The sequence below is a fragment of the Octopus sinensis genome, linkage group LG6 (genome assembly GCF_006345805.1).
Source record: "Octopus sinensis linkage group LG6, ASM634580v1, whole genome shotgun sequence".
Lineage (NCBI taxonomy): Eukaryota > Metazoa > Mollusca > Cephalopoda > Octopoda > Octopodidae > Octopus > Octopus sinensis.
The window spans coordinates 69,179,715-69,193,087 of NC_043002.1; the positions used below are offsets into that span (position 1 = coordinate 69,179,715).

At 33.7% G+C, this 13,373-nt stretch overlaps 1 protein-coding gene across 3 annotated transcripts in view; it reads left to right on the plus strand.

Annotated features, from left to right (window-relative positions):
* LOC115212903 (E3 ubiquitin-protein ligase Su(dx)) overlaps window positions 1-13,373 on the plus strand; it is a 165,329-nt gene that overhangs the window by 134,334 nt on the left and 17,622 nt on the right. For 2 of the 3 annotated variants that reach the window (XM_029781717.2, XM_029781719.2), the window contains 5 exons: window positions 3,763-4,135; window positions 6,755-6,844; window positions 9,535-9,761; window positions 10,968-11,052; window positions 11,650-11,781. In XM_029781717.2, coding sequence (XP_029637577.1) covers window positions 3,763-4,135; window positions 6,755-6,844; window positions 9,535-9,761; window positions 10,968-11,052; window positions 11,650-11,781 — 907 coding nt within the window. The remainder of the gene's footprint in view (window positions 1-3,762; window positions 4,136-6,754; window positions 6,845-9,534; window positions 9,762-10,967; window positions 11,053-11,649; window positions 11,782-13,373) is intronic. The other variant, XM_029781718.2, reaches the window with a different exon arrangement.

A 13,373-nucleotide genomic window follows, 5' to 3' on the forward strand; every position in this document is an offset into this window, starting at 1 on the left:
AACCAGATAGACTGTAGATTATGATAGCTTATGATTTTGATTCTCTTGAAGATTGTTAAGGTTACATGTGTCTGTGGAATATTTGGTCAATAATTACAATAATTATGTAGCTAAACTGATCAAACAAGAATACTTATAAATGAAGCTGACACAAGATCCATTCACATTTATTTACTCTGTGTGTGTGTACATATGCAATTGTATATATATGTGTGTGTATACATGTACACACATCAATATGTGTATGTCTGTATATAAATATAATTATACAACACTTACACAAATGAGCACTGTACACAATTATTATTATTATTATTAATTATTTTCATTAAGTTGCAGTTTGTACTTGCTTGCATGTTTTTTTTATGTTGTAAATCTATGTTTAACTTTTACTTATTTTTCATTATTTCATCATACTGTTTATCTTATCTTTTAACCGAGTCAACTGTATAATGTATGTATCTCTTTGAACTGTTTCTATTTCAGGGATTTTAGCTTTTTCAACCATTCTTTAAAATTACCTAGATCTAACCAACTATGTAAAAGAATCATTAGGAGCTTGACTTGTATTTATGGTTATAGGTAGGATGGCAGAAGTATTTTTAGTACTGACCCACCACTGTGAGTAGCTGTGAAATGGCCATGATGGTTAAAACAGGAGTTTGTGTTTATTCAATTATCTTTTTTTGAAATGGTACTGTATTTGGTGAAGTGTTAATTTTCACAATGAACCATATGAATTCAAATTAAAAATTGTGTGAAAGTTGATTTTGGTCTTTCTCCCTTTTTCAGAAATAGTTATAGAAGTTGTACCAATCTTTCTCTCTCTCCCCATATGATTCTGCCTTGAGTTTGTCCAACCATGACATGACAGATGTGTCTAGGCTTAGCTCCTAATCCATATGCAGTCCTGTTGCTAGTGTTTCTATGTAATATTGCTTCTCCTGAAGTTTACATCTCTCCTCTTTATACAACCATTCAATGAAAGAGTGTATGGTTGTAAGATCCCCATATTGTTTATGATTGACCTACAGTAACCAAGGTTGAAAACACTATATTAATTTAAGGGTTATGGTTTTGTCACCTTGATGCATTGATATAACATACTTGGTTGGAAAAACTAGTTTCCCAAAGTTTTTCACAGGAAATCAAACAAGGAAGTATTAAGTAAATACAAATATAGAAATCATTTTAATAACTCTCTTCCTCCCTTGTTCCTTTCCCTATGCATGAGTGTTTATCACTATTGAAATAAAGCAGCTGTTTTGTGACTGTAGCGACCCTGCATAACAAACAGCATATTACTTGCTTTCATCAAAAACATAGGTTGTCACATATCCCTGATTTATATGAGTGATTGATTTGTCTTAAGAAAAGTATCCAGCTACAAAAAAAAAAACCCAGTTTATATATGTAATCAAATGAAGGTCCCTGTATACGGTGGTTTGCATGGTAGAAATAGCAGTTAGGTTTCTTTTAAATCAACATCTTAAAAAATGGATTCATTGGTTGCAGATAACAAAGAAATTATTACTATTACAGTCAATAAAGTATCTGAGTTTAGGAATAGTTCTAAGAATTGCAACTCCTACTGGAATCGTGCTTAAAAGAAACAAATTTATTTTATCTAGAAGTTAGAATGTACCCTCTTAATGTTTTAATCTTTTAGCATTCAAATTACTTTGTCCAATGTAATGCTTATTTATCATTGTTTTGAATTAATTATGCATTTAATTTTTAGTTTCAAGGTTTCATTGATGTGGTTGTTTATCTTTAGACTGTCATTGTAGAATAGGTGTGAGAAGCTGGATCTAGTCAGCTTGAATGTAAAAGAGGTAAAACTATTTTGGGCTGGATATAGCTGGTTTAAAGGCTAAAGAGTTAATATAATCCTAATCTTTTTTTTCTCTTTCTTTTATGTCCCTTGTATTAAATATGTAAACACTATCCTAGCTATTGTTTTTCATGTAGTCAGTATCTCTGAATTATTCATACTCTAAACAGTTCTACTTTTTTTGCCAATCAATGTGATGATGCCTCTTGTTGTAAACAGTAAATGAGGATTCCATAACTTCTTGCTGAACAACTTGTTCAGATGATTTGTTTCTGGTGATCAAATGACATTACCAGTGGAGGTGCACGGTGTACCATGTTAAATGTTGAAATGACCATTGAACAACATGAAACTGTTTGCTAAGGAACATAACACACCTCCAGTCCAGGAATCAAAACCATGATTTTGCAATTGTGAGTGCAACACTCTAGCCACTAGGCCATGTGCCTTCACAACCAGTTTAAAGTCTTGTACATATACTCAAAGATTCTTTCCTAACTGCTTTAGTAAATACAGGAAAGGTTATGTTTCACTGTAGAGGTTGGGATAAGTTCTAGACATGTCTGGAGTTCATTATTTACATTATTTACAATCGACAGATATTTGTCCTCATCTTGTTTGTTGTTAACACAACGTTTCGGCTGATATACCCTCCAGTCTTCATCTCATATGCCTATGGGCATATGGCGTAGAGGTTAAGAGCGTGGGCTACTAACCCCAAATTCCGAGTTTGGTTCCAGGCAGTGACCTGAATAATGAAAATAATAATAATAATAGTAATAATAACAACAACATCAAAAAATACCTTAGAAATGAGAACCCAGGTTCGAAATTTCCCCAAGACACCTGAATCAGCCGAAACATGTTAACAACAAACAAGATGAGGACAAATATCTGTCAATTGTAAATAATGTAAATAACGTACATACTTCCTCATCTCTTAAACATAGAACAAAAATGTCTGGAGTTGTCTCTTCTTTTCGATGAAAAAAGAAAAGATGAAAATAACATTAAGTATTTACTAATATTGTCTTTTTATTTCTTTGCTAGTTAATTATTTTCAATTATTTAATACTGCCTAAATTAAATAAAACACTATCTTCACTTGATATACTGTGTATGAAAAGAAAATGGAATACTTAGGACTGAGCTACCTTTGATCATAAGTTTGCTCAGTAAAAGCTGACCTGGGATTAAACAGCAGTTTATATGCATACACTCAGTTATAGAATTCTCCATGATATGTCAGTATTAAAAATAGGAATGGGGGAAAAATTGTGCTAATGGAAAGAGGAATGATATATGTTTAGCTTTATTTCAAATATTTTCCTTTTTTAATATATCCAAGTCTACATTATCCATTGTGACCATCCTTTTCTAAAATGGTTGGGTATAATTTGGGGGAGATTTTGTCGTTATTACTAGCAGCACATGTGACTGTGTTGAGGTTCTCTTATTAATTAGTTTGTGTAAAAATTTAATTTAAAAATGGTTGACATACTTTTTTCATGAATAATAAAATTACTATTAAAGAAATAATAAAAATGTTGAAATGACTGAAAGAGATGTTAATTTTTGGTTGAAAATTTGTGAGCGATTATTTTATAACTGACACAGAGTTTTATCACGTGTCTGAAATGTATCACAGTAGAGTAGGTAAATAGATTTGGTGCTAGAATGTGGATTTAACTGAAAATCTGAGGCTAAGAACCAGAAAGTGAATTGGTCACAATAAAAATGTGACTCATTTCTCTCATCTGTTTTATGAATTTTGTTTTCCTCTCAAGTGGAAAAGATAAAATGAAAAAAAGCATGAACCAAGCAAACAAAGCATGTATTGTGGAATGTATCTCATGTGTAAAACAGAATTACTTTATCATAATGTTTGTTCTTTTGTTGTTAGTATCATTTCACTCGATCTATTGTAGATTCATCCACACCGTCTGGCAGTAGTAGCGCTGGAGCATCAACATCTAGTGGACGAGGTGCTGAAGGAGGGCACTCACCAAAAGGCATTCAGCTTCAGAACGGTGTGGCTCCAAGTCCAGTGTCTCCGCTTGCATCGAGTTCATCTCATATGACTAGCGGTGCAACAGCTGGTGCCGTTGGTGGATCCACTGGTGGCGCCTCTGCAGGAGTTGCAGCTGTTGCAGTACCAGCCCATGTCACATCTGACGGAGCTTGTGGAACTGTCCCAAATTATGCTTCTCAGCAAGCCTCATCTCAAACTCCTCCTACTCAAGCACAGGTTCAGGCACAAGCACAACAACTGCAGCAGCCCCAGGATCCTTTACCAATTGGGTAATTATCCTATATTTTTAATTATACCATATTTTTTAATTATTCTATATTTTTTAATTATGCTATATTTTTTAATTATCCTATATTTTTTAATTATCCTATATTTTTTAATTGTCCTATATTTTTAGATTATCCTATATTTTTTAATTATGCTATATTTTTTAATTATACTCTATTTTTTAATTATACTCTATTTTTTAAAAATAATTTTCTCTTATTTTATCTGAAGTTATGTATATCAAGATGCTCCATATCAATGTGCCACTCATGCATATAAATGTGTGTATCCATGTTTTTGTATGCATAAATAATATATGAATAAAGGAAGTATGTTGTATATACACAGACATATACACAAACACTTATGTATACAACATTGTAAATGCACATTTGTATTTTGTATGTAATCACGCATATATAATGTCTCGTACATTACTATTGTGTTTATCACGTAAATAAAAGCCGAAAAGCATAAATTATTCAAGGCCCTCAGATTTCATGTATAACATTTTTTTCAAGTTTAAAAACTGTTACCCACAAAACTCAAGGTTACGGTAATTGCTTGGCCATTTAGATCCAAAAATAATACAATTATATCTCTCCATATAATCTGTTGGTTGGTGACAAGAAGGGCATCAGTCTTAATGTAGTCTCATGTGACCCATACAAGCATAGAGAAGTAGACGACAAAACAATGATGGTGATGATTACATTTTGTTCACTCACCTCTTAATTCATTTATTACATGCAATGTAGCACACGTACATACATGCATATTTTCTCTCTGTAATTGTACTTAATAGAAGAAATTTAATTTCTGATTTTTATGGTGCTTACATTTAGTTCAGTTCAAAGCTGAGTTTATGACCTGTTTTATTAATCACTTCATATATTAGTATAAACCTTGAACTTGGAAAGGCAGTGGTTATTGTGCTTATTCACATAAATAAAAGCCTAAAGAAAAGCTTTTTACTGAATTATATACTGACCTCCATGCATTAAATTAGCATTTTTATATTGAAATGGAAATTGTCACCTTGAGCAAGAGTCTTCTATTGTAGCCTTAGGTTGATCAACAGCTTGTCAGTAAATTTAGTTGATGGAAATGGTACAAAATCCATCATGCCTGTGTATTTGTATACACACACGCATTTATATATGTGTATATGTGAGCTGAAGAGTAGTTTTCTCCATTTTGCATCTGTATGTGAATATACAATTGTATTATATAATGCTGAATGTGTGTATATGCAGATGCATCTATGCATGTAATATGTGTATGTACATGTGTGTTGAAGTTAATGATGCTGCATGGAGGAAATTATGAAACGGCTGTAATCATATGGGGATAATAAGTCTGTATTTGCCTCTCACACCTGATTCTGTGTGGTTGGCGTTAGGAATGGCATCCAGCTGTAGAAACCATACCGAATGAGACTGGAGTCAAACCATCCAACCTATGCCAGCAGGGACAACGAATATTAAATGATGGTGATGATGATAATTTATATATATGTCTATAGGATATCCCAGAAACAGCTGTAAGACTTTGAATTTTTTCCAATGATAATAATGTATATGACTTGAGATGTTTGCTTGCCTTAATGTTTATTGTCCCCTTTAACAATTATATATCTGCTATATTGGAAATGTACAATGGCTCCATAACTGCCATCTTGGCTATAACCTTGGAGCCCTAGTAATCCGTTACAGAACTTACCTAATGTACCTAGTCGTTTGGATCACCTGTGAACTAAACCCCCATATTTTGTGTGTGTGTGTGTGTGTGTGTGTGTATATATATATATATATACATATATATATATATATATATATATGTGTGTGTGTGTGTGTGTGTGTTTACATTCTGCTGCACTGAGCATGAAAGTGTGCTGAACTTTTGGTGAAGTTGTTGTTCCCTTTTAACAAATCAGCCATTAGCTCTACACTTGCAAAGATATGCATAATAAAAAAAATCTTGCAAAGTAAGTACGAGTTAGTAAAAGAAATGGCCTCCATCTGAGGAGTGGTATGTATTTATGTAACCCATTCTAGCATTGGGAAATACATAAACCAAACAGATGATTATTAGTAATTTCATAATTTTATTATTGATATTTATAATTCTAGTGTTGTTAGATACTGCTTGTCTTGCTTTCCCAGATAGATTGATCTTGCCAGAATTGGAATAATTTTGTCTTTGGTCAGAACTAAAGATAATTTATAAGGATTTGTACTAAGTGTTGTAATTGCAGGTAACTGAGACAGAAATATACTAAAGTCAAATTGAAGTGTAATTATTCAGAAGGATTTAAAGTGATAGTTCTGTGTGAGTGTGTGTGTGTGTGTGTGTGTGGAGCAAACTTTTAAACTCAGTTTTGTAAAATTAATCTTCTTGCTTAGAATATTTGGTGTTCCACATGTAGTAAGACTATTTAGAGAGATTTATTTTCAAAAACTGGAGATACAATGCTTAACAGTAGGGATTTTGTTATTCAATAAAGAGTTGATTAACTTGTTATTTCTGTTTGTTACAGCCTTTTTATGTTTATATTTGAAGAAATATAATAAAATGGTAATTATATTTTCCTTTCTAAATTTTTTGTTCTCAATTTCTAGTTGGCAGATGAGATTTGATCCTCAGGGTCGTGTTTATTATGTGGACCACAACACTCGAACTACTACATGGGAAAGACCTCTTCCACATGGGTCAGTATTTCAAATTTTTCTTCTTTTTGTTGTTACATGCATCTATGATATTTGAGTTCAAGGAAATGGAAGATTGTGTCAGTCACTAGTTCACAGTTTGCTTAAAGTGAAGGTGACAAGGAAGTATTAGTACATTTAGTTTTCAAAAGCTTGTATTCTATCCATTGACTCGTTTCATTCAAAAGTTTGTTCCATAAAATTAGATGCTAACCCTGATGTGATTTGAAGTAGCATTTTGATCTGGAAGTACATTACATTCTGTCTCAGGACCTACTTTATTTGAGGAGATCATTTTGAATGATGTGGCAACCAGATTAGTTACAAAACAAAAAAAAACAAAGAAAAAATGATTTAGGGAATAGTTTTCTCTAATATTTATCTCCCTTGCTCCTTCGTATAAGATATTTAATTATCTTCACTATGTTTGGTGGATGTGGATTTTTAAATTAATTTTGCTTTTGTTTGATTAATACTTTTTGTACTAAGCAAAAGCATTAGATATTTGGCCTTATACATATTTTAAGACATCCTCAAAACCTGACCATACTAGTTCTTTCTTGGTAGAGCAGTTTTCTCGGCTTAGATGATAGCATTCTCTAGGGCACTGTGAATACCAAAGTATCAGCAGACATTAGTGGAGCACTGAAAGTTATTTGGCAAGTAGGTTTATATATTCATTATAAATAAATTACTTGTTGTGACCCCCTTTGGTCATGAATGACCATGGGATTGCACCTAGAAAGTTACACTCTGAGGCACAAGTCTGGGCAAGGTTGTTTATGGAAGACCAGCAGTCGCCTACGCATACCAGCCTCCTCTCTCCACGCCAAGGGAAAGGCAAAGGCCGATACAGCTTGGCACCAGTGACGTTGCAGCTCATTTATTAATGTGCAAGTGGCTGAACACTCCACAAACACGTGTACCCTTAACGTAGTTCTCGGGGAGATTCAGCGTGACACAGTGTGTGGCAAGGCTGGCCCTTTGAAATACAGGTACAACAGAAACAGGAAAAAAGAGTGAGAGAAAGTTGTGGTGAAAGAATACAGCAGGGTTCACCACCACCCCCTGCTGGAGCCTCGTGGAGCTTTAGGTGTTTTCACTCAATAAACACTCACAATGTCCGGTCTGGGAATTGAAACTGCGATCCTACAACTGCGGGTCCGCTGCCCTAACCACCGGGCCATTGTACCTCCACAAGTTACTACCATGAGTTATTTATAATGAAGGTGATTTTTCACAATAGGGCGATGATTCTGCTCTGGCAAAGTATTGCTTCATTTGGCAACTGCTGAGAACACTTCCTCTGGCCCTGTGCTGTGGTCAGTTTGTCATTGAGGAAATGTTTTGGTGTAATTCAGAATTACTTTTTCTTGTGGATTTTGCGTTGTCGCTGCCCTCTTATAAAGAAAAGCATGAAAATAAATGGTATGAATAACAAAAACAAATTTTAAATAATCTGATGCAATTGCAATCTTCTCTTGAACATTGATAGAAAAATTAACTACAACAATAACACAAAATATTTCTTAATTGTACCATAGTAATATCCTTAATAACATAAAAAAAAAAGAAAAAAAAAGACTTGTAGCATGACACCAGCAAAAGAAAACAAGTTGTTCTGCAGCCATTAAAGAAAATGATACCAGCTATAGTTTGACAAAACGAAAGTGGGCATCCTATTATTTCCATAAAGAGCTTTCTAAACGATCAAATTTTCAGTGGAATAATAATTTCATTGCCCAATAATATGATTTTAAGACTGGTTTCAATCTGAAGCTAGAAATTTACGGCATCATACATTAACAAATAAATATTTCAAGCAGGATAAAAGTAAGTAATCTTTCTCAAGAAGTTTAATATTATTGACCAGTACCTATTTTATAATGAGCAAGCACAAGCCCCATTGTTAATGCTTTACCATGAGGTTTATAAAGTTACTAAAAGTTTCCTGGCCTTGGGAATTGATAAATAAAAAGTAAAATTTTACGAGTTTGAATGATTATATATGTTAACACTTTGATTATGGAATACAGTGGTTTTTGTGATAGTCAGGTAACTATAAACTTTTTAATCCAGTATATGCCATTGAGGCAGTATTAAATTAAAATGACCATATATGTGTACATTGTTAATATATATATATACACTAGTGATAGGCCAGTTACTGCAGTATTTGTCCTAAGATAACATGTTTTTAACACAGCATGTCCATAGGAAATGTTATTTCGGGATAAATACTGCAGTCACTGGCCTATCACCTGTATATACATTAAGTATGATACATAGACAACTGTTTTAATTTAATATTGCCCCAATTGCATATATCAGATTTCTATTCAGTCGAATGGCTATTCTCAACATAAGTAAATGTTTTATTCACTTTTTCTTTCTCTTCTAAGCGTGTGACTGGCTGGTTGAGTTTTTGCCTTCCTCTGATATTCATTGTGTTTTTGCCTTCCTCTGATATTCATTGTGTTTTTAACACAGCATGTCCATAAGAGATGTTATCTCAGGACAAATACCGCAACAACTGGCCTATTGATAGTGTACATTCATTGCCATACTTAGATGGTTATCTTAAACTTCTTAATTTTTTTTTTATCATACTCACAAATTTTGTGTTGATGATGAATATCAATCATGATAAAGTCATTGAATTTAAATACCCTTGTTAATCTTTCCTATTAAAGATGGGAACGTCGAGTGGACAGCCGTAACCGAGTATATTATGTTGACCACAACACTCGCACGACAACATGGCAGAAACCTAGCATGGATATGGTTCTGAACTGGCAGCAATGGCAACAGTGGCGAAACAACAGAAGCATGGAACACCTACAACAGCGGTTTCTTTATCCACAGAATCAAATGCTAGCAACTGAAGCAGATACACAGGATGCATTGCCTCAGGGATGGGGTCTGTATTCAATTCATTTTCATTGTTCTCATATATTACCAACAATATTTCATGTGTTTCTAATGTATGATGTGTGTGTTTGTAATGTATATGTATATTGTGAGATGCATCATTATCACTGGCAGCATCAACATCAGTTCCATCACCAACAGAAGCAGCAGCAGTACCACCACTACCATCACCACATTCTAGTATTCTTTTCATCTTGCTGGTAAATGTTTGGTGGATCTATTGCTGCTCTGCCATTGAAAGCAGGTTATATATTGTGATGTGATTTCATACAAGATAGAATGAGGAATGTCATGGCTGTACCTAAGTGTTTGAGTGTGTTCAAGTTGCAGTTTAAAAACCTTTATATGCTATTCTAATATACAAGATCAAAGTACATTTCATTAGAGAAATAAAATTTTGGTAGGAAGTGGTAACAACTAATATGAGAGCAATAATTCTTACATTTGGCATGACCTAATTACTGCAAGATATAGAGAGATCTTGTGCAGGAGACTTTTGCTAACAGGGGAAGTACAGACAGTTGAAGCAATAATGCAGATGATTTTGACTAGTGGAAATGATAGTTTTAACGAATAATGATCACAGCTAAAATAATTATTGCACAATGTCCGTTTAAGCCAGCATAATTTATTGGATAAAATATTAAACCATTGAGAAGAATAAGGTTTAGTTTTGGTATATCGCCAAAAATACACTTAAACTAATTTATCAGAAGTGATATAGAATGACAGAGTGACTGTAACAAAATCTTGTGTCTATGACCTATCACATTAATCTGTGCTTCATGCTATACGTAGTTTAGAGATTTTACGTATAATAGGTGAAATACATTGGATAGGTTTTGTTTAAGAAGCACTATAAATTAGCTATTGTTATAACTGAGGATACTAGATGTTAGGAGTTCAGTTCCTGTATTTGTTAGGTTGATTTTTTTTTTCACCATGTCAATAAAATAAGTATCAATTATATATTAAGGTTAATTCATTAGACTGTAATAAACCTTAATTCCTCTGGAATTTGTCTGTGTAGAAATCAATATTTTTTATGTTAAGGATAGAAAAGTCATTATGAGAATGGTTATAGGTAGTTTTCTTTGAACACAAATTTGTTTAGCACAGTTTTATTTTGACTATAATTGTTAGATGTTTGTTACTGTTCACAGTTGCTAACAATATTTTGTGTGAATTTTTACAGAGAAGAGAGTTGATGCAAATGGAAGAGTTTATTTTGTTAATCACAAAAATCGAACAACTCAATGGGAAGACCCAAGAACACAAGGGTAAATCTTACATATTTGCTACCTAGAATTGGTTCTTCACTAAATATGAGACATATTAATAAGAGTTTATTAACACTTTTATTATATTTCTGTCAAAATACACTGCCTTTGTTTCAATTAATTATGAAAATAACAAAGAATTTTGTAAAATAACTTGTCCTTAATAAGCTGATGTTTGGAAGGTAATTAGAATAAAATTTTACTAGGTTTTTAATGTTGATCACTTTAAAACAGTAACTTTATATTAAAGGACCAAAGGCAGTCCCAGGTTGGTTGATATCAAAAGGATTAAATCATAAGGCATGATGTAATTTATCACCATCATAATGAGGATTTATTTTATTTTATTTTTTAAAAATTGTCTTTGCATAAGGGAATCTCTGACTAAAAATAACATTTTATTGAGTCAACATTAATCTAAATTATCTCATATTTCTAAGATTGTTCAGAAATTATTAGGTATTCTGTCGCAGAAAAATATTATAAAATGGAGAAGAATAATAAAATTCTATTTTTGTTCCCTCTTACTTAATATTACCTATTTACTTTTTCTTGAATGAACCCCTGTCTCATTTCATTGTCATGTTTATATCTTAGCAGAACTCTTCAAGAAGATCCGTTACCTGAAGGCTGGGAGATGCGTTATACAACTGAAAATGTCCGTTACTTTGTGGATCACAACACTAGGACTACGACATTCCAAGATCCTCGAGGAGGTCCTTGCAAAGGGTAAGATCATTAGTGCTGCTGTTATTGTGTAATCTTTGTGAAGCTTTCAATATATCGTCTCTATCGGGTGATAAATAATTTTATAACTTCTGTGATTTAGTTGGTACATAACCATATCATAGATTATTTACTTTAAAGAATGTCAGCCATGTTGTGCATTCTGGAAATATTAACCTCTCAGATAAATGGACAGCTGATGGTGATGAGATGGTGTTACATAAGCAATATTCAACATCAGTAATGAAATAATTAAAAATATCAAAAACACTACACATATGTTTATCGATACCCATATTAAAATGATAATGATTTCAAATTTTGGCATAGGGCTAGCAATTTTCAGAGCAGGGGATAGTTAGTTACATCAGTCCCAGTGCTCAACTAGTATTTATTTTATCCACCCTGGAAGAATGATGAAACACCACTAAGCATTGTGTCTGATGTGCTAATGATTCTACAAGCTCGCTGCTTTAACCATAGAATGATAATAATAAGTAAAATACTTTGAGAGAAGTCAGAGATCAGTTATACATTGATGTAAATTATACATGGTTTGATCAATAAGTGGCTGGACTGTTGCCATAGTAACGAAGCTAAAACATGCAGAGGGAAGCTGCTTGGCTTCACTCTGCACAGATTGATCTTGAACTCTGTTGTGCATGTGCACTAAGTCTTAACGTTCTAGCTCACTTCTGCTGTTTACAGCAGTGCCTGGAAGGAACGTGTGTAGCGTGTGATTGTTGCATTGATCATGACAGAGAGAGTTGAGCAGAAAATCTGCATTAAATTTTGCCAAAAGCTTGGTGATATCTACTCAGAGACCTACGCAAAGTTGCAGAAAGTGTATGAGCTGCACAGAAGTGTACGAGTGGTTCAAATGTTTCCAAAATGGCTGAAAAAAATGTTGATAGTGACAAACGTTGTGGGAGACCCGCAAGCAGCAGAACTGAAAAAAGCATTGCAGATGTGCAATCAACTGTGAGGGGAAATCGTTGAATCACCATCCATGAGTTATCAGCTATGGTTTAGTTCAGTCCATTGTCACTGAACATTTGGGTATGAGATGTGTGTCTGCCAAGTTTGTGCTAAAACTGCTTTTAACTGACCAAAAATATAGTCAGGTTTCAGTTGCATAAGATCTCCTTGATTGTGTCAAGAATGATGTAAACTGTCATAACAGGCGATGGATCGTGGGTTTACTGTTATGATCCCGAAACAAAGGCTCAGTCTTCACAGTGGAAAACCCCAAACCCTCCGAGACTGAAGCAATGTAAAGACACTGTTGACCATTTTCTTTGACTACAAGGGGATTGTTCATCATGAGTATACTCCACCTTGTCAGACCAGTAAATTTGGAGTACTACCTTGACGTTTTGCGGCATTTGTGGGATGCTATTCATTGGAAAAGTCCGTAATTGCATGCGTCCGATGAGTGGCATTTGCACCATGACAACACACCTACTCATTCAGCACAGGTTGTGCAACAGTTTTTGTCTAGGCACAGCATTCCTCAGGTCTGAGAGCCACCATATTCCCCAGATCTCACTCCTTGCAACTTTTTCCTCTTTCCAAAAATCAAATTCTGCTTGAAA